Source organism: Coprinopsis cinerea, assembly GCF_000182895.1.
Source record: "Coprinopsis cinerea okayama7#130 chromosome 5 map unlocalized cont3.5, whole genome shotgun sequence".
NCBI classification, from domain to species: domain Eukaryota; kingdom Fungi; phylum Basidiomycota; class Agaricomycetes; order Agaricales; family Psathyrellaceae; genus Coprinopsis; species Coprinopsis cinerea.
The window spans coordinates 1,286,163-1,305,022 of NW_003307540.1; the positions used below are offsets into that span (position 1 = coordinate 1,286,163).

Consider the following 18,860-nt stretch of genomic DNA (forward strand, 5'->3'; position numbering starts at 1 on the left):
ATGACGGTCCGAATATCCGGAGACAGCGGTCGGACAAGCGCGAGCGCTTTTGATGGACGCGCTGTACCCGCGCGCAACACGAGTGGCACCATGTCACTCGAAAGGAAACCCTGTCGATCCTAGGGCTGAGGTAAGAGGCAAAGAACTCGTATAATAAATTGGAACGCGCATACCCCATGAGCTTTCCGTGCGTGTCCTTCTGTCTCCAATTCTTCCATCCTCCCGCCAAACTTCACGATGCCTCCCCCACAACGGAAGACCATGTTAAAGTAGTTCACCAATCAACGCTAACATTCACTGGCTTTCTGACTATAAGCTTCATACAGTTCTCCAGCGACACCTTCGACGTATTCCTTCCAAGGGTCAAATTCCAGCCATTCCAAAGATAGCGGGTCGGTAATACATTGGCTGCCGGCGTATACACAGTAACTGATATTTTAAGTTAAGAGCTGGTGGAAGGACATACCATATGCCAAACTATGTAACCAGGTTAGTGCCGACTCCTTAATCTTAACTCCATTCATCTACAACCTTGCAGCTACGCAAACGAGAAATCCAGTTTGATCACCATCCATTTAGAAGAGGATCGCGGTGCAAGGAAAATTAGTGTCTTCTTTGCGACCATGATCCTCATCTTCGTCGGCCTTCCTATCCTGTTTTCCGTATCAAGGATCTACGGGGCTTCGAGTCAATCCGGTGATTCTATCCGGATGCAGACGACCCGTGACGAACCTGACGCAGCTGGAAGTCCCCTGTTTGGCCACGAGGTTCCCGGTCGGGGTGTCAAGCATGCTGCCCCGCCCGCAGATCATGAGGCACGGAAAGGGCGTTCAGAGAACCTGTCCACAGCCAGTTCCATCGAGAGGGAGGCTCTGGCGACACAAGGAACCTTGTGGGGCACGCCCCAGCCAGAAGAGCGCTGCTTGGGATTCGAGAAAAGGCTCTATACTGCGAGGTTGCGAGCATCTTCCCTCCTCTCAGACGGGAGACGGGTCTGCGAGAGGATGCCTATTACTATCCGTGGGGTCACCATCAATCAGCCAGACAGCTGTCAACGCCGAGTAGGTCTTTGCCTCACGCCGGTAAAGGATCACCACTAACTCCTGCCCCTAGTGGCCATTCGGTCAGGTAACGGGTTACTGGATGGTCGAGGATAAGGGGTGCAGTGCACAATGGAGCAAGTTCAACGACAAGGTAAATCCCCCTTTGCGATTACCGGGATCGCCATGTTAACTCACTCGCAGGGGTGTATCAATAAAGGAGTACGGGTAAGTCGTCGTCCATGCTACTGGCCCACACCGGTCGTTGAGATATCCGAAGCTTGTCTCGGCACGTCTTCTTGGGGTAAAGGCCAACGAGGACCGGAAGGCCATATGTGAAAGCATGCCGGCTATGATTCGCAAAAAGCATTTCAAGAAACCACACACATGTCACGAGGTATAGTCCAATGTACTGGCGCTCTGCTTGAGTACTAATCGTTCGAAAGGGATTCTGGGGGTATTACGGCCAATGGGAAGTCGATGATCCTGCATGCTAAAGCGTTTAACGGAATTAATGGCGGTGATAAAATATAGTATTTAATCCTTGTCCGCTTGCACACCTTTATATTATCCAGTTCAACTGATGTATGAGCGAGACGGGACAACCCTAGTTCGTGAGGGTGCTGGGAGAGCGCAGTCTCCGAAAAACAGACATCAAGGTCTGCCCACCATCCGAGCCCCATCTGTGACCAGGCATAAGTTTAAAAGGTTAAAAATAAACCTAGGAAACTCGTACGCACTCCCCGGCGGCAATTTCCTTGCAGCACTGCTCAAATTCATCAGAACCAGCAACTTCGTCCCACTTGTCAATGACGTAGTCCTGTCTCTCAGCCGTCAGTTTGCTACTTTATTTGAGGGTGACTAGTGGACTTACCTCAACCAATCCATAGAGTTCGTCCCAAGTATAACTGGCGAGAAGCAATGGGAAGCACGACTGCGGGGTGATGGTCGACATAATGTGTTCCAGAGCGAGAGTTGCGAGGCCGTTCATGGCATAACGATGTGCAACTTGGTACATAGCCAACGCTGATGCCGGGGGAGGGGGTGGGGTGGGGTGGGGATGAGGATCTGGGACAGGTGGCGGTAATGGGCGGGCTGCACGGGGAGAGACGGGATAAGCCCTTGAAGTAGCAAAACCACTGGTAGCAATTGGCACTGTTTTTGGCCGCGAAGTTCCGCTCATTGAAGCTCCGGGCCCCAGGGTTGAGGTATTCGTGGTAGATCGCCTGGCCCCAGAGGTTGCAGGACGGGCGACGGTCGGAGGTGCTTTAGAGCTTGTACCAGCGGGTCGAGTGGAAACAGATTGTCCGGATGTTTGGGGAGGAACATCTTCAGGTATGTCAGACTTCTTGCTGGTAGATCTGCTGATTCCACTGGCAGGGATGCTGTCTCCACTCGTGGCACTCCTGGCATCGAATACATTATCCTCTGCTGCAGATTTGTAAAACGTTTTCCATTCCCACTCATTCTCAGGAGAAGTGAGCCATTTCGCACTCCATCCGGCACCCACACCTTCTACGGCGGCTCTGGGATCGTCGTTCTGTTTGAACAGTAACCAATTAGCGTAACAGAACTTGAGTAACCAATAGATTGTTTCGAAATCGGCCTCCTCCACGACTATGGTGTGTATCTTGCGCTCTCCTGGAACAGTGGAACTAGTTTCAGAGAACGACGATGATAGCATGGTTGCGAAATATTCCGATCTCCGAACAAGGATATCGGAGTGGGCATATATAACGCGCTTTCTTGCGGTCGCCTGAGAGGAGAAGGGATGGCGGGGGGAGCCCAACGACGATGAGGTCTGTCGAGACATGGAAGACGTCGAGGCCGAGAGAGGCGGCTCATCACCTTCAACAAGCCTCTCAAGGCAAATGAATTTGACATCCCCAGTGTCTGTAACTAGTGAGGATCAGACTGGCAGAAAGGAGTTGAAACAATGCTCACTGGGGTTGTCTAATGATGCTTCTAGGCCGTCAAGAAGATCCCGAGGGACGTAGCAGGTTGCGGGTTGCTGTGGTATGCTAGGGCCGGAAGGTGAATGGATCTGGAGACAAATTACAAATGAATCTGTCTCCCGTATTCTTTCATTCCTGAGGAGATCAGAAAGGGAAGGAAGCGGGCATTCTGGGAATGTACCGTTAGCTTGCGTCGATCTGGTGTTTGTACTGAGCAATGTCATACCCCAAACCTCGCTCTCCTGTCTGAATACCCAATCATGTTGCCAGAACTCCCATACCCATTCTGGGCGAGCACCTCTTTGACCTGTTTTGTCTTCCTGGCATTTGATGGCCGCCATCATCGTGGCCGATGTTTCCAAGTCGCCCGACCCGTAGTCTAAGAACAGAGAAGTAATATACAGAGACAGGAGTGCCCTTCCAGGCGCGTCTCCAGGGGTGGTCAGAGCTGAGAAAAGTGTTATCACGGCTCTCAAATGCGATTGTAACAGACATGCCAATTTCCAGCTTGAATTTGCTGTCCGCCAACGTCGGTGACTCTTTCAATATCTCAAAGTCATCTGCAGAAAGTTGTGGTTGGTCAGTGCCAGTGGGGGATCCTTCGACAAAGTTCCGCAGTTTGGCGATGTCTTTAACCGCCCATTCGAAACCCTGGCCATAGACACTGTGAGTCAGACAAAGGGCCTTTCAACATCGAGGGACTTACTGTCAGTGACCACTGGCGTGTGGTTTCAACTGCCTCCTGCCTCAAAGGACCATTGGAACCTATGGCGTGAGCACCTGCCCTGGGCGTATAATTGGCCCGCCAGGTCGTCAGAGGTGCCATAGGCACATTGCCAGAAGCAGAGGGTCCGGAACTTGAAGCTCTTGGATCCCAATTGGACTGGGAGACTGGGGTGGACATTGTGGACGAGCTCAAGGGAGATTGAGAATTAATACGGTGAGGATATGTTCGGGTGGCCCAAGGCCAGTCAGGTCTACTAGTAGAAATCGATTGAGAGCGCCGTGGGGAGGCTGTCGTTGACGAACGGAAACTGTCAGACATCGAGGTCAGTGACAAAGGGGCTCATCGCGTCGACGCGGACCTTTTCTGGCTTTGATCCCTTGGCAAGGTACCACCACGATGCACCCAGCGCCCTGAACAGCTTTGCCCGACTCAGGACGACCTACGCTGCGACATGGCTTCGAACCCCGGTGGTAAGCCTCACCGTTCAATAGTATTTTCTATATATTTAATGAGTTTACCAGGCAGCACGTCACAGTCCGATTTCTGTACGTGTCCCTACGCTGTTGGTTATACACCAGCTACATGACGGTGCGTTTAGACCAGGAGCGAGCCCAGGATTTCGTTGATTTACATGAACAAGTAGAGGTGAGCAACGCGAAAGGTTCAGCAGTGGTGGTTACGCTAAAGGACGTTCGTACAGACAAGCGTGCAGCTTCTCGACTCCCTTGAAACGTTCCTGTCGACATTTCAGAAGGATCTTAATGCGGTGGCTGGTCAAATATCGGAACTGCAGGACAGGAGCAAAGATATTGAAGGGCGATTGAAGAGTCGAAAGGTTAGCCAGACGATCGCAATTTTGGGCCCTCATACAAACGCAAGCTTCCTAGAAAATCGAGCGCCCTCTCTCAAGTCTGCTGTCTGACATTACCATCTCGCCCAACCTTTCCAAGACTATCCTTGATACAAACGTTGGAGAATCATGGCTAGAAGCCATTGAGCAATTCGAAAAGCGGCTTATCACATCCAAATCTCGAACGCGGGTAAAGGCCGCAAGGGATCTCGGGGAGGTAGCGGAAGGCCTTCGGATAGTGGTATGTCACGTCGTGTCGGCCAGCTTCACAGAACTCAAAGTCGATTTCCACAGGCGGCCACTAAGCTGAGAGGATTCTTTCTGGCTCTTTTCCAACCCATTAGAAGCAGTGTTACCACCAATATGCAAGTCATTCAGACGTCAGTGCTGCTGAAGTATGCACCCTTGTTCGGCTTTCTGCAGCGACAGGCTCCAGCGGTAGCCAACGAACTTCAGAGGGCATACGCTGGAGCCGCCAGGCTGTACTATGAGACGGGCTTCCGCCGTTATGCCAGGAGTCTAGGTTGGATCAAGGTTCGAGCTCTTCCTACTTGAAGGACTGGAAACGCCAACTCGATTTCACGTTTAGGCCCGTTCCTCAGAGAAGTTCGAGTCCATTGCAACAGGCGATGCGAGAAACATCAGCATTAATATTGAACGACTCCAGCACGGAAAACTGGATGGTCCTGGAGTCACTCTAGGTTATATGGCGGATGACAAGAACCACGTGTGTAACCCCAATATTGCATCTCGACTTCAACTGAGCGCTTCTCGCAGAAAGAGCCGATTGAAGGTCTTTTGCGCTCACTTCTACTCGTCTTCATGGACAATGCAACATCCGAGTACTCCTTTATATCCAAATTCTTTGTCTCGTCACCATCGCCGCCCTCTGTCGACTCTAGCTTATCCTTACTTACACCCACCGCTGTCGTCCCCACTCCAAGTGCCATGGCCACGCCTGAGACTGCTGTGTTCGCCGAAGCCCGTTCACCGGTTAATTCGGAATACGGAGGTGGCTCTAGACAGGTTTCCGTAGTGCAACCCAATATTTCTGGAGTCGTCCCTCAAATGACATCCAAGGAAGAACAGGCAGTTGTTGATGCCATCTGGAAGCAAGTCATGGACCCGGTGCTGGAATACTGCCAGGTAAGACCAAAAATACACGCTCGCAAATGTGCCTCCCTCTAAGCTCCTTACGCCAGACCTTTGTTCGCTCAGCCTTGGACCCCATGCCTCCGACTATCCCCTTGCTCACAATAATCCGCTTGACGGAAGAAGTCGTCACTGAAATACAGAAGCGACGCTGTCCCCCCGCTGAAACCTTCATCTTCGGTCTTAGATTGCAAATGTGGCCCATCTTCCAAAAGGCAATGCACGAGCATATCGAGTCCTTGAAACGACTCGCCGAAGGCACAAGCACAGGCTACTTTAGCAGATCGTCTCCCATTACCGACGCGGTAGTCGCGAAAGTAAGCGTTTCAGCATGGAGAAACACCGCAGAACTAACTTTCCCTAGGTATCCCGGCAATACGTCCATTTCTTCAACTCATTCGTGTACCTGACTGAACATGAGGAGGAGACGATGATCTTCTCCAAGTAAGCATCCCTCCCCCAGTCAGTATTTCTTTACTAACCTTGGCGACCAGTCTTCAACGACTGAGAGAAGAACTTGTTAAACTCGTCAACCGACATACGGAAAGAATTACGGACAGAGTGACGCGAGCCACAGCTCAGTCGGCTATCTATGAGGTCATCCTACAGGGACTGAGTGTGAGTAATGTAGACATCCTTATAACTGTGGAACTAACGCCGGCTTTCTAGACTGGGACTCAGCACACTGCCCATCTAAAGCTCCAGAAAGAAATTGCATTTTGGTCATATGTGGACGAAGAGGCCAAACGCAAGATAGTATCTGCTGGTCAGTCCCATCGTAGCCACCCGGAAGGACACCGCACTTAGACTACTCGCATCTCAGTTTCAAGCCATGTAAATCGATGACCATTTATTCACTCGGTAGTTACCGTATCCCGTGTAAACTGGCTGCATGGACTCGGACTCTTACACCACCAGTTGGGCAAGAGCCATTGGCGACATCAGGGTTTGATGTCGGCTGACCTCACGGCCAAAACATCAATTGACCTTACAACAGTCTCCGTGGGATGTCCGGAACTTGATCTCGCGTCGACAATCTGAATGATCTCGGTCGACCTACAGTGAAGCTCTCGCTGAGCTTATGGGCAAGATATCCCTGAGACCCCTCCTACTCAGAATCATAAACGGACCTGCGTTCGAGCGGTTAGAGAATTTGGTTAATTTTATTTGACTTTACAATACCGCACTTTGTCTACTTCGTAATCAGAAAGGAAATTAGGGCCCGCGTGCTCGAGATTCATGCGCTGCACAACATGAAGCTGGACTTGGTAGGCGGGACTGGATGCAGGCTGAGCCGCGAGAAAGCCGCCAGCGGACCCGCCCACGTGATCGATGGTTCATATTCTGGTCGCGGCGGCGCGTTGTTCTTGTCCTGTTCTTGTCCTTACCTCCCTCAACTTCCGCAGCGCGGTGCCAGCGAAATGGCCTTCCTAGCCCAGCCTCCTTCTCCCTCTGGCGGTAAGTTTATGAAACTGATATTCTGGCTGCTCACGCGCACGTCTAACATCCTTTTCATTCATGCAGGGCGAGGTCCGCTGGAACTGGCGATGGCCTCAGGTATCTGTAGTAACTGCAAGTCGTTGGTCGGTCTCCAGTAGAGACTCACTGTTCAACCCGCTCGCTGATGACGACGCCACGAACTGAGGAAGTCCTGCTGATACGTATTGCTCCTTTCACTATCTCATAATTTATTCGTCACCTGTGTATGCAACCAGTAATTTCTTCTTTCCAGGCTGGTAGGATTCACTTTATTATCTACGACCAATAATCATTAGTTCATTGATATTGTACCCTTCCGTTGCACACATACAATGTAAAGGCTCTCAGCCGCAAAGCCAATGCACGAGTGAGCTGTGTAGCAGCATTTTAAATGTCCCTCCCAAGCTGAATATAAGAATAGACCCTCTCAAGGACCTGCGAAACGTCCTAAAAGCCTTATATGATTGTCAATTCGAGGCACCTGGAAGGTCACACTGGATCCCCTGCTGAGCTCACTCCTGTTCACTTTGGGGCCTCCGGGATTGACGTCGCACGACATCTACTCTCAGCCGAGCTCGAGAAAATCGATGATTCGAGATCAATCTAGCTCGTCGCTACATCAAGCGATATTCGGGCGCCCACCTCCAGTGTTCAGGTCGGTGATCTCAGTGTGACATCTGTCCAGACTGGTGGTGTATTGTACTACTCGTTCGTTCCGAGTGTTGTGCCTGAGTGTGCTGTTGTTTGTCGAGGTCTTGGCCACACATTGGATGGCTCAAGCGCCGGCGCCTTCAACCCTTGTCCCTGTCCACGATCCCTCTGCTTTGCCATTATGGCCAACGACTCTTCAAATCAGGCCAAAGTGGCCATACCTCCCTTGAACTTAGAGGAAGAAGGTAAATCGAACATGGTTTCATGACCGTACAACACGGACTGAATATCGTGCTAATAGTCTTTCGCTTTCGGCAGACAACATCATCCTGACGCGGATTACCAACGACGAACGGCCACTCAGGCGTGTATTAAAGAGATTCCATGGCTATGTTGCTGCCGTCTGCCCTCCCGGGCCTGTAACAACGTCCGCCAGCTCGATTGAAGATGCTCGGGAAGCATTCTTGGTAGAATTGGCGTCGTATCAACTGTCGTTGAAAAAAAGTGCCATGGTTTGTGAGGCAGAAACGAGGCAGGTGGAAGAATATAGGCGGGAAAGGCAGAGAATAGGTGCGTACCTCGCTGAAACAGATTGCGTGCCGGTGCTCAAATACCGCGACACGAGTAGAACAAGAACACGAGGTGCTACGTACGCAAATCGAGGAACTGAAGGTGGCCTTGGAACATGCCCAAATGCTGAGGCGGAGAAAGATTGAATACGACCAAGTAACTGAGCGAGTCAATATGCTGCCGCCACGAGACGAACTGGAGCAGTGAGTTGGTCACTGGCGACCCCTTCGAGCAAGCGCTGACTATCCGAGCAGGGAAATAAGTGCTTTAGAAAACGACATGGCTGCAATCAGAGCAGAACACGACACACAAGACAGGACACTTCACAGTCAAAAGGCTGCTCTGGATGACATCGTCACAGACCTCACCAATCTGCGGTTTATTGGCAAAGACAAGGATGCTACATCTATTCCCACTTCGCCCGAAGACGCGCCCGTTGATCTTCCAGAAACCGGGCCTGAACCAACTTCTGAATCTCAGTCGACGCCAGACAACGAAAAGGATAACAGGAGCGAGGCGACCGCCCTTGATGTTAGCACTTCAGACAAGGTCCCGGAAGAAGGTGCTGTCGAAGACGACATTGAAATGGGGGAAGTGGAAGAAGAGCCGAGGGACAAGACGAAGAAGAAACCGAGAGAAGAAGAATTGGAGGAAGGAGAGGCAAGCGACCAGAGTAGTGAGCTCTCGGAGCCTCCGGATGATTAACAGACCACTACTTGTTTCTTTTGCTCCTCTCTCTTTGGATATAAAGGTTTCATTTAGTTTATTCCTTCAATTGTACATCAATACTAAGTAGGTCGGTTGCACAAATGACCTCTCTGCCAAACTCGTGCTCCGCCAGCTTTGCGATTCCTTCCATTATCTTCAGCGATTCGGGGCTATTGTCTCCGGGATATCTGGCAGAGAAATGGTTGAGAGCCAGCCTTCTAGCACCAATGCTTTTCGCGAATGCTCCTGCCATTTGTGGTGTCGAGTGTCCCCTTGACTTCGTCCGTGCCTCTACTGACTCGTGCGTGTCGTCAGCTTTGGTATTGGGGTCTAGACCCGGCAAATGGGCATTCGTTGCTTCATGGACGAGCAAATCGGCGTCCATAGCGAGTGAACGAATCGGGGAGGGGTCGTATGTGTCGCCGAGAATGACTACCTTTCTACCAGGGCGACGCGGAGGACCTTCGAGGATAGTTCCATCGTTCAGAACGACGCGCTCCCCCAGTTGCAACTGACGCATGACCGACATGGGCGTTTTGGTCCTGACTATATGGGGCTTGTACTTGGAGGCATCGATCTTCCCTGGGACTGGCGCTTCGGTCACGACATACCCTACACAGGGTACTGAGTGGAGTATGGGCGCCGCAGATACAGAGACCACTTCGTCGCGATAGATGTCAGGCCAGACACCGTTGACCATTGCGATGTTCCGCCCTGCAGATTCTGCTGGAGGTGGGGTAAATCCGTGCGCAATGTCGCCCTCTGGGTCGGAAGGAAATCTGAGTTCGTGGACGACGTATGGCCGCCCGAGTAGAGTGTATGTACACGCCAGGGCAGACCTGATATATGCACGCGTCCCCATTGGACCATATATTTCTAAAGGCTGATAGATTGTTAGTGTCTTGTACGCTGGCCTTCATGGATCAAACGCACCGGGATACTGGTGTCCACGACTCGTCGAGGATCCTCCCCTTGTCCCTGCTCTTCGACGACCCCTCCTGCACCGTTCATGCAGCTGGCAAGAAGGGGAACTAATCCGAAGATATGGTCGCCTAATAGAACCAGCTCAGTGCTGAGTGGAACGACGACGGCGCGGAAAAGTATTCACCATGGGTATGGGTGATGAAGACTTTCTCGATCTTCCCCATTTTCACCGTGCTTTTCTGCAACTGGTGCTGGGTAGCCTCCCCACAATCGAAAATCCAAACATCACGATTCAAGCGAAGCGCGAGGGCTGAATGGTTTCTTGTCGAAGAAGGCTGAGCTGACGCTGTTCCCAGAAAAGTGATCCCAAGGGACTGCAAAAGAGATCGTTTCTGTACAACAGCAGCCATAGTCAATTGTCGATTGCGGAATCGCGGAAGACCTCTGCTGGGCGAAAGATGTGTAAGACAGGGAAAAAAAGAATGTCCGTAGCTGGAATCGAACCAGCGGCTCTTCGGAGCTTGTGCACATGGCAACCACAACGAAGTGATTTAACCCCTAATCGATACGGACCCATTGAAATGTTGGGCCAGTGTCACATCTATATACCCATCGCGCATCAGGACCCAACATGTTACAGTGGAATACACTGTGCAAACATCAAATGAGACCACCTGGACAATTACATCTATCGGACTGTGGAACTGTTCCCAGCCGGAATGAATTATGAGGAAGGCTGTGGCCTTGTGGGATACATGGTTGGTCGAGGAATAGAGGGTACGAATGATTTCCTAGTAAAGGATTGAATTGTCAATAGTCTCCCCGATGAGCTCTACAGATTGCATACCTATTTAAAGCCAGGCCCTTCAATGCACGGATCTCTTTCTTCAACGCCTCCTCAGCGGGACTAAGACCATAGGACCCCGAGAAACCAAGACCGCCAGGCGGCGGTCGATAAGGCACATAAACCTGACTGCTGATGTATCCCGTGATTTCTGTCAGGGTTTCTAAAGTGTGTTGGAAGACACTGGATCGAGGCTCTTGTTGTTTTGGAACCGCCGACTCAAGACGAGACAGTGACTGGACAAGGGGCGATGGTTCCACTGGGGGAGGTGCTTCGTATTTCCATTTCAGTGCCGCTGGCGTATCGTCCCCTCGATCCTTACGGTTAACCTCCACAAACCGGGGGCATTCAAGCAATGTGTCGTAAACCTTTTTCTAAAGAAGCAGTCAGCCATGAAGAACGCAAGCTAGTGTCAACGATCCACACCTTGAAATCGTACGCCTCTGGCGAAGCTAACCACGGAATCTTGCCTTCCAATATCAAGAACACCTCCTCTGTGGATGGCAGAGCTTCATCTCCCGTCTTCCCTTTAGCAAGCTCGGAAATAGCGCATCGAAGAAGCGTAACAGGTGGGATCTGCGAGTAGTCGGGTTCACCGTCACCAAGCGTCTTCAGCACCTGCGAAAGGGTCCTGCACTTGGCAAACTGTGGGCGTTCATGGTAGGGATCATGACGGGGGAGCTCAGCGAGTGATTGTGTTTGTGCCTCCTTCAAAGAGGCGAGTGATGCAGTCAGTTTCTGCATGAGTGAAATATGGTGCGTTCTGAGCGAATGCCGAGCTTGTGCGGTCCGAGTGATTTTAGGAAGCAGGAATCGCTAAATGGCGCATAGGTCAGTTAACTAATGGGTTTCGTTGTCACAAAAGGCAGACGAACGTAATATACGAAAATCAATGCAACAGAGCCCATGCCCAACCACGAGAACAGCCTCGCCAACCCCAACAGTAAAGTTGGAAGGTTCGAAGGGGGTGCCTGCGGGTAAGTTCTGGGTGGAATCACCGGTGCGTATGCCTTGCGAGGTCGCTGTAAGTATTCAAGACAGCATTTATTGAATCCCGAACACACCTGTTCTCTAAGGAGGCCTTCAATCTCATCCTCCCTGAGGCCTTTCTCGACCAAGAACCTTCGCTTTGCTGTCGGATCTTGATACTGTATTTGCGGGGAATTCAAGAACACCCTCGCCTTTGTTATTAAGTCTCGCCTGTCTACAATATCCGCACTTGGGACTGTGGAAGGCGACTGAGTCGGCTCTTGTTGTTGATTCTTGGGTTGACCTGTGGGCTGTTGCTCACTGGAATTGCTAGATTCAGACTTTGGTGATGAGGAGGGTGCTGAGTCTGTCATGTTGGCGCTGTCGTGCCACTGTGCAAAGATAAAGAAGCGACGTTCAACGTCGGGGAACTCGAGCAAGCGCGCACCAACTGCGGCCGTTGCAAACCCCGGACGAGTCTCCACACATGTGAATTTTCCGGTTCGCGGCTGCGAAGATAGGGACGGGCTACCAAATCAAGCGATGCCGCATTCCACGGGTTCAACTGCCCGCAATACCATAATAAGTACTAAATTCAAGAATCTATAGAACCTGCACTGCTTCTGCCATCGAGTTTACCAGAAATCGAAGCACAAAAGTCCAGTCATCAAGTAATTTTTAAAAAAACAGTCCGTAGAAAGTATATTAAAACATGTTCGCCAACTTGCTCGCAGCTTCCCTGGGATCCAACCTAGGTCGTTGAGGTTGGATCCTAACAGAACTCGACATCTGCCGAGTTTTGATCTGTCCCAGAGGGTCAACAGTGTGGGATGCGGAAGGTTGAGCGGTGGCACTACGGGTCAGCGGGTCATGTAATGGTGAAATGGGAGCTTGGTACGAATCATTTCGAAGTGGGTCGAGTGGACCTGCAGCCGAGGACGAACTTGGAGAAGTGTTGGCGGTACTCGCCGACGGCGTAACGAACATGGATTTTGTTCCATCTACGAACTTGCCTCCCAGTGGAGGTCCGACTGGTGTACTGGGTTCGGTGACTGAACTACCCGACGGCCCAGCTCCTTGCGAGAGTGGTTGGCGTGAGCCAGGCCCTGCCAAAGGTGGGGGGTGAGCAGGAGCAAATGATTGGGTCGCAGCCAGGGGTGGTACTTGAGGGCCGTTGGCAGACTCTGGTGGTACAGATGACGATCTTTCCCTCTGAGCTGGCGCTTTGGAGGAGGAAGCAACTGGAGGAACAGCCGTTTGCGGAGGTGCGTGGATGTCTCGAGATTGACGTTTCCCGTTGACCACAGGGGGTGGTCGATCAAAGTCTTCCAGAGGTGGAATATAGGACGGGCGAGGTGCCGTGGTTGGAGGCAAGACCTTCTTGTTCGCGTTGCTCACATCTACTCTCAACGCTTCTAGGTCGCGCAAGAGCTGTCGCTCGTATAGAATGGAAGATCGAGCATGTTCAATCAAGGCCGTCGTGATATCGTCGTTGGCATATCGATTGTGGGTCTGTAGGGCCGTGTGCAAATTCTGCGAAATCCCTTCAGCTCTCCTCGCTAGGATCTGCTCATACTTCTCTGCCTGGACCCATGGATCAGTGCGGAGTTCAGAATCCCAAGCATAAACTAACCTCTTCCATGTCTTCCAACGCGTCATCAACCCGTTCGGGTCTAATATTGGAACTGGCCTTCAACCGCTCAATTTGCCTTCTCTTTGAAATGGTGGTCTTGACCGCAGCCTGATACTCCTCCAGAACACCCGTTCGCATTTGCAAAGTCTCCTTTGCAGATCGAGCATTCATTCCCTGATATCCAAGTGAATCTCCCAAGATGACGCATTCACTGATGGACTGGGCATGATCTAGGTCGGCTAAACTGTGCCACGTCCTTCCCAGTTTCCGCAGGGCATTTCCGAGGGGAGGGTGCGCTTCGGTAGTGGCAACGTTGATGAGTTTGTCACCCATTGCAGCGTGGGCTCCCGCCAGAGCTATCAGAGGCATATCAGCATAAGCCCCCCAAGTAATTAGAGAATGACGCACCCTTGCGAGTGATAGCCAGCCTATCCACCGCTTTGGCGGTCTCGAAGAACTGAGTTTCGAGCTTTGTCAATTCGAACCGTGCTCTCTGAAGCTCCTCGTCTTCGTCTGGTACATTCCTGCGAATGAGTGTAAACCCCGACGATGTCTTTCGCCGTGGCCGAGGAGTGGGTTGATAGCCAAAGTCGCTCTCAATGAACGACCGGAGATCCTCGTCCGACAACAATATCTGGTCCTCACAAACCCTCGTAAACCACCTCTGCAACATGATCTTCACCAGGCGGTCATCTTCCTCGTCGGTCGGCGCTGAAGTCTGCGCAAGGGGAAGAGCTGGGATGATGGTTTGAGGGTTGCTCTGCACAATGGCTTCGTAGAATTGCTGAAACTCAAGGTATGACCGGGATACATTGCGGTAGGTCGTCCCTGTAAAATTGGAGAGGTTGGTCTGTACGTGGGTGCGTTTTGTTAGATGTGTGTCATCTATATACAGGGCAGTGAAGCGTACTTGAGCGTCAAACTTGATCAAAATGTCCCGTCGGTTTCGATCAAGGCCTGTTATCCTCACTTTGAGATATGGGTCGGGTTTCTCGAAGGATATGCCGTTGGAGGCTATGGTTTCTCGAGGAGATATGAGCCCCGTGTCCGGTTGTCCGTAAATCTGAGGCTCCTTTCCATATAGACCTGGTGCAGGGCCATGGTCGGGCGTTTGGGGCAGTGCTGGCGAAGCCCTTCGTAGGTTGGGAACTGGGGAGCCCGGAGTATGAGGCGTCGACGGCCAAGCTGGTGCATCTGAAGCAAATGGATTGGATGTTATGCTGTCGCCAAACCCAGAGTTTGAGGGATTGAGGGGATCGTACATGATTGACTTGGTTAAGCCAGCCAGCCGCGACAGCGCGCTTGGTGTGCGCACCCTTATGTAATATCTCAGGGACCACCTACACTGCGAGTCCAAAATCCTGTATTCAATTGCAGTCCATTCTCTGCCATCCCGAGCTTAAAGAGCTACATTAAATGCCTCGAGATTTAGGGTAGATAAGTGAGTAAATAAGGAGCGACGATGGTGTGTGCCGAAAGGGCCAGTTAGTGAGGACATTCCGAAAGAGTGCTAATAAAGAAAGCGAAAGTATCCGTCAAACAAGAGAAAAGAAATAGTAAGGTCCATGCAGCCAGTCATAAAAGTTCGTGACGAGTGAGAGAGATGAAATGCTCATAAATGGAGCGGGTATTTTACTCGGGTGGAGGGCAATCGGGGATAACGACATCTTTCAATGTTCGGCTGGTGAACAACTCGGTGAGAAGGGCACTTCTTCTAGACTATCCGAAGCACTCACTCTCCGTTAAAGAGACCCCAGTAACCTTCTACACCTCCATAGAGGTCATCTTTCCATTTCTCATCAAACATCTAAGACAATCAATGAACACTGATTGCTGGTAAGAAGATAGTCAAACACACCTCGAAATAGAAGTAGCCAATGCCGGCCGCGTTAGCTTGGCAGACAAAGGTATCCAAAAAGACCTAGCAAAGCCAGAGTAAGCATAAGTAGACACGCACAACCCAGCGCGACCCACTTGTAAACTAGGGGTGTCGGCGCGAGCAAATCCATTGCTCTCTGCCCCGACGTCCTTTGCACCAGTGGGCCAACCAGTTTCAGCGATGTACATCCGAGGCTAATGGCACGTCAGCGTCGTATTGCAGATAGGGAGATAGGGACCCACGTTGTTGGGTAGTAGGGCGGCAGGTCGGACGTTGGACTCTTCAAAGAAGTCAAAGACCCAATCAGCAGCGGCCTCGGCAGTCGTGTTAGCGAACCAAGCGTGAACATTGGAGAGCTACATAGTGTTTCGGTCAGAAAGAAAATCGAACGCCAAGTCGAACGAAACATACACCATAGTCAATAGCAGCCAAAACATCGTCATTGAAGAAGCTTCCAGCGTCAGAGTTACCAACAGGAATATCCTTGTCGAGGTTCATCTCAGCAAGCATGTCCCGGGTGGCTTGAATGTCCCTGATGAGAATTTCGGCGCCTGCAGAAAAGATATCAATCTCCACAAAGAATGCGATTGAAGCGGGGTACAAACCTTGCTGTCCAATGGCCGAGTTGGGATCGTTGGAGCCACGGCCAGTGACCCAGCTATTCATCAGAAAGTTAGCATGGCGCGTTGTGTTTACGAGGTCATCGGACATGCACTGACTTTAGCATGAACTCGTTTCCAACAGTGACACCGCCGATGTTATCAGTACCGTAGGTTTCGATGGCCTCTCTGATAGCAGCGCTCTGCCTCAAGAAAGCCTCGTCGTCGTCGGGAACGGTGTAAATTCCGACGAAAACCTCCATATCAACCTTGGTTTGCTTGATGGCTTCGAGCTGGGGGGAACAAGAAGGAATTAGAGGTTTAGTTTCCCATGTCATGGATGGAGTACCTACCACTTGGGCTGTCTGGTTGCAGTCGGCTCCATACAGACGGATGCGGGTGGTAAGTTGGGAGAGGAGCTAGTGGATGGACGAGTGTGAGCGTGTTGGACATAAACATGACAGTTGATGTGAATCAAACCTGGATGTCGCGAATGGTGCCCTCTATGGGTTGGGTGAGTACACAGCCGAATGTTGGAAACGAGGCAGGACAAACCTAGGGTGTTTGCGCAGCCGAGATCGATGAGTGCATTGTGAGGGGTATAGGCCATTCCATAGAACGATTTGCGGAGGTTGGGATCAAGCTCGAACACGCTAGGGTCGTTGCCGCTGGGTTTGCCGGGGCCGTCGCTGCCGCTGCTGCCACTACCACCCTTACCGGAAGAGGTGCTGGCGTCCTTGCTGTTGTTGCGGGTGACGATGACGCCGACAGCTGTACCAATGCCAGCGAGGATGAGAAGGCCAAGGATGCTGCCGATGACCTGGAGAGCAAAAGTGATGTTAAGGCGGACTGCGGGTCAAGAGAGGGGCGGAGATCTATGTTTACCAGCCATTTTGAACGCCTGCTGCGGGCTTTGGAGGCTTCGAGTGCAGCGCTCATGCCTGGGGGAGTGTCGAGTGACTGGTAATTGTTGTTGTTGTATGACATATGGTACAAATAAAAAGAGGGTATAAAAGGGTGGGAGTCAAGGGAAGGAAAGGGAGTGTTGCGGGTGAAGGCGTGAATGCAACTATGTAAGCCGCGCCTCGCCTTGGCGACAGAACCCAACAAATCTATTCTTGGATCAATCCCATGCTCTGGACAAGAGACCACAAGACCTCGCTAAATTCGCCGAAAAATACAAAATAAGACAATGTACATACACGTATACACGCGAAATAAAAAAAAAAATAAATTATTACAGAGCTTGGCTAGCTTCTTCAAACCATAAGGGAAGCATGTGTCCCATCCGAACAACCTTTGTTCTGAGGTATTTGTCCAAGTCGTCACCATGGACGGCCTTCCCGCCGATCAGCGTCAATCCCAATGTCTCCTGCTTCACCACAGTCTCCTCCGTCTGGCTACGCTGCTGCCAACTTCGGGGAATCATGGGTACACGTTCTGATATCTGGATTCCTTCCTTCCGCAGTGCCTCCATCTTGTCCGGATTATTGGTCAGAATCCGGACGCTCTCCGAGCACGACGCGTTTTCACCACATCCGAGTCCCAAATCTTTCAAAATGGCGCCAGCGATTTCGTACCCTCGTTCGTCCGCCTTGTGGCCCAACATCAAGTTGGCCGTGACAGTGTCGTGGCCCATATCTTGCAGATTGTATGCCCGGATCTTTGATAACAGGCCGATGCCTCGCCCTTCTTGTCGCAAGTAGATGACCGCACCGCGACCGGGTATCTGGGAGTTGATAGGGTTGGAGATTTGCCGGATGGCCTCGTCGAGCTGTTCTCCGCAATCACATCGCATGCTCCCTACAGTCTCGCCCGTGAAGCACTCGGAATGAATGCGAATAAGTGGTGGAGGAAGGTCGGATGGGGTTGACTGAGGTGTATTAATAGACGGATCAGACGCCTTCTGATATGTCGGGGAGAGTCGACCGACGTAGGCGCCCCGTATTATCCTGTCCATCTCTGTCTCGTTCTCACTCCATACGGAATCGAGGGAACGAGACCGGATCGGGGGCAGGGAGGGGGCACTTTGGTCCAACTGAGAGGGGTCAACGACAATGGCAAGATGTTCCTTGTTGTCACGGTTGTTGTGGTAGAGGTGGAGGAACGCGGGGCCGTGCGGGGTAGGAATACGGGTTCGGGCCATACATTTCACCTGAAGCCGAGGTGGCATCTTTGTCGAAGGTGGAGGTTCTGTTGCAGTGATAGATTTTGATCGAGTTCTTCCTTCAGAAGCATTCGACGGCGCAACTAGAGAGGACCTTCGCTTCCTCGAAGGCAGATTCTCCGTCGACTGGAGCGGTTGCGGCTCGCTCACTTCCCGACGATAGCTCTCGTTCTCCTTGCCCTGGTCGATGGACAGACGCTGGCGCCGCGGGGCCTGGCGGCTGACATATGCGAGCTTGCCCGACCATTTCGTGCAGTCTCTGGCAACGTCCTGAAGGGCGCCTGGATAAAAGTCATGATGGTAGTGATTCCGGGTGACATGGGGACCAGAGGCCGCTGCAGCAGCGATGAGGAGTGGGTCGAGTGCAGCGTCCCTGCGGGGTAACTGGGTCTTGAGAGTCTTCGCCGGCGGCTGTGGACCAGTGAGGACGTCGAGAATTGCAGCGTCGAGGGTGATGTCGAGGGTCAAGTGCGCCATGGTAGAAAGAGCGGAGAAGGGTTGGATTTGAGCATCCTGACCGGCTAATTATAATGTTGCAATACTTCGGGCCATCGAAAAACATTCCTTTTCACGTGTCGAACCGGACTTTGCCCCTGACTGGCAAGGTCTTCCCACACTTCCCCACTATTTTGGTAAATCTTTCCAGTTCTTGCTAATCGCTCTAGTAGCAGCTTTACAAAACTCTTTTAGACAGCCAACCAGTCTGGTCAAGT

General features: G+C 51.6%; 10 protein-coding genes and 1 non-coding gene across 11 annotated transcripts; 4 read left to right on the forward strand and 7 right to left on the reverse strand.

Annotated features, from left to right (window-relative positions):
- Positions 1-623: 623 nt before the first annotated feature.
- Positions 624-1,537, forward strand: CC1G_00184 (hypothetical protein; the record flags this gene model as incomplete). The annotated part of the gene is made up of 5 exons (XM_001836996.2): positions 624-1,061; positions 1,114-1,194; positions 1,245-1,268; positions 1,321-1,437; positions 1,487-1,537. 5 exons carry the CDS (start codon positions 624-626, stop codon positions 1,535-1,537), a joined length of 711 nt encoding a protein of 236 aa, XP_001837048.2.
- A 110-nt stretch (positions 1,538-1,647) lies between these two features.
- CC1G_00185 (hypothetical protein) lies at positions 1,648-4,036 on the reverse strand (the record flags this gene model as incomplete). The annotated part of the gene is made up of 6 exons (XM_001836997.2): positions 3,702-4,036; positions 3,277-3,646; positions 2,985-3,164; positions 1,915-2,939; positions 1,781-1,842; positions 1,648-1,723 (listed from the first exon to the last, which is right to left on the reverse strand). The coding sequence occupies exons 1-6, from the start codon at positions 3,897-3,899 to the stop codon at positions 1,648-1,650; spliced, it is 1,911 nt and encodes a 636-aa protein (XP_001837049.2). The 5' UTR covers positions 3,900-4,036.
- A 137-nt stretch (positions 4,037-4,173) lies between these two features.
- On the forward strand, positions 4,174-6,531 carry CC1G_00186 (hypothetical protein; the record flags this gene model as incomplete). The annotated part of the gene is made up of 12 exons (XM_001836998.2): positions 4,174-4,192; positions 4,244-4,267; positions 4,321-4,367; positions 4,423-4,557; positions 4,610-4,813; positions 4,867-5,106; positions 5,162-5,299; positions 5,350-5,718; positions 5,775-6,041; positions 6,089-6,168; positions 6,219-6,342; positions 6,394-6,531. The coding sequence occupies 12 exons, from the start codon at positions 4,174-4,176 to the stop codon at positions 6,529-6,531; spliced, it is 1,785 nt and encodes a 594-aa protein (XP_001837050.2).
- Positions 6,532-6,977: 446 nt separating this feature from the next.
- On the forward strand, positions 6,978-7,322 carry CC1G_14602 (hypothetical protein; the record flags this gene model as incomplete). Its single annotated transcript, XM_002911125.1, has 2 exons — positions 6,978-7,182; positions 7,249-7,322. The coding sequence occupies 2 exons, from the start codon at positions 6,978-6,980 to the stop codon at positions 7,320-7,322; spliced, it is 279 nt and encodes a 92-aa protein (XP_002911171.1).
- A 713-nt stretch (positions 7,323-8,035) lies between these two features.
- On the forward strand, positions 8,036-9,129 carry CC1G_00187 (hypothetical protein; the record flags this gene model as incomplete). The annotated part of the gene is made up of 4 exons (XM_001836999.2): positions 8,036-8,099; positions 8,173-8,424; positions 8,483-8,627; positions 8,679-9,129. 4 exons carry the CDS (start codon positions 8,036-8,038, stop codon positions 9,127-9,129), a joined length of 912 nt encoding a protein of 303 aa, XP_001837051.2.
- A 58-nt stretch (positions 9,130-9,187) lies between these two features.
- CC1G_14603 (hypothetical protein) lies at positions 9,188-10,466 on the reverse strand (the record flags this gene model as incomplete). Its single annotated transcript, XM_002911126.1, has 3 exons — positions 9,188-10,015; positions 10,066-10,184; positions 10,241-10,466. 3 exons carry the CDS (start codon positions 10,464-10,466, stop codon positions 9,188-9,190), a joined length of 1,173 nt encoding a protein of 390 aa, XP_002911172.1.
- A 73-nt stretch (positions 10,467-10,539) lies between these two features.
- Positions 10,540-10,629, reverse strand: CC1G_20113. Its single transcript has one exon. It is a non-coding gene; the product is annotated as a tRNA-His (tRNA).
- Positions 10,630-10,866: 237 nt separating this feature from the next.
- On the reverse strand, positions 10,867-12,311 carry CC1G_14604 (hypothetical protein; the record flags this gene model as incomplete). Its single annotated transcript, XM_002911127.1, has 4 exons — positions 11,965-12,311; positions 11,776-11,910; positions 11,327-11,716; positions 10,867-11,274 (listed from the first exon to the last, which is right to left on the reverse strand). Exons 1-4 carry the CDS (start codon positions 12,241-12,243, stop codon positions 10,867-10,869), a joined length of 1,212 nt encoding a protein of 403 aa, XP_002911173.1. The 5' UTR covers positions 12,244-12,311.
- Positions 12,312-12,574: 263 nt separating this feature from the next.
- CC1G_00189 (vacuolar protein sorting-associated protein vps17) lies at positions 12,575-14,766 on the reverse strand (the record flags this gene model as incomplete). Its single annotated transcript, XM_001837001.1, has 4 exons — positions 12,575-13,453; positions 13,503-13,858; positions 13,911-14,352; positions 14,413-14,766. The coding sequence occupies 4 exons, from the start codon at positions 14,764-14,766 to the stop codon at positions 12,575-12,577; spliced, it is 2,031 nt and encodes a 676-aa protein (XP_001837053.1).
- An 87-nt stretch (positions 14,767-14,853) lies between these two features.
- Positions 14,854-16,919, reverse strand: CC1G_00190 (glucan 1,3 beta-glucosidase; the record flags this gene model as incomplete). The annotated part of the gene is made up of 12 exons (XM_001837002.2): positions 14,854-15,183; positions 15,239-15,309; positions 15,361-15,423; positions 15,477-15,575; positions 15,624-15,737; positions 15,793-15,932; positions 15,987-16,039; positions 16,101-16,273; positions 16,334-16,399; positions 16,461-16,483; positions 16,536-16,800; positions 16,866-16,919. 12 exons carry the CDS (start codon positions 16,917-16,919, stop codon positions 15,135-15,137), a joined length of 1,170 nt encoding a protein of 389 aa, XP_001837054.2. The 3' UTR covers positions 14,854-15,134.
- A 298-nt stretch (positions 16,920-17,217) lies between these two features.
- CC1G_00191 (cyclohydrolase) lies at positions 17,218-18,624 on the reverse strand (the record flags this gene model as incomplete). Its single annotated transcript, XM_001837003.1, has 1 exon — positions 17,218-18,624. One exon carries the CDS (start codon positions 18,622-18,624, stop codon positions 17,218-17,220), a length of 1,407 nt encoding a protein of 468 aa, XP_001837055.1.
- Positions 18,625-18,860: the final 236 nt, after the last annotated feature.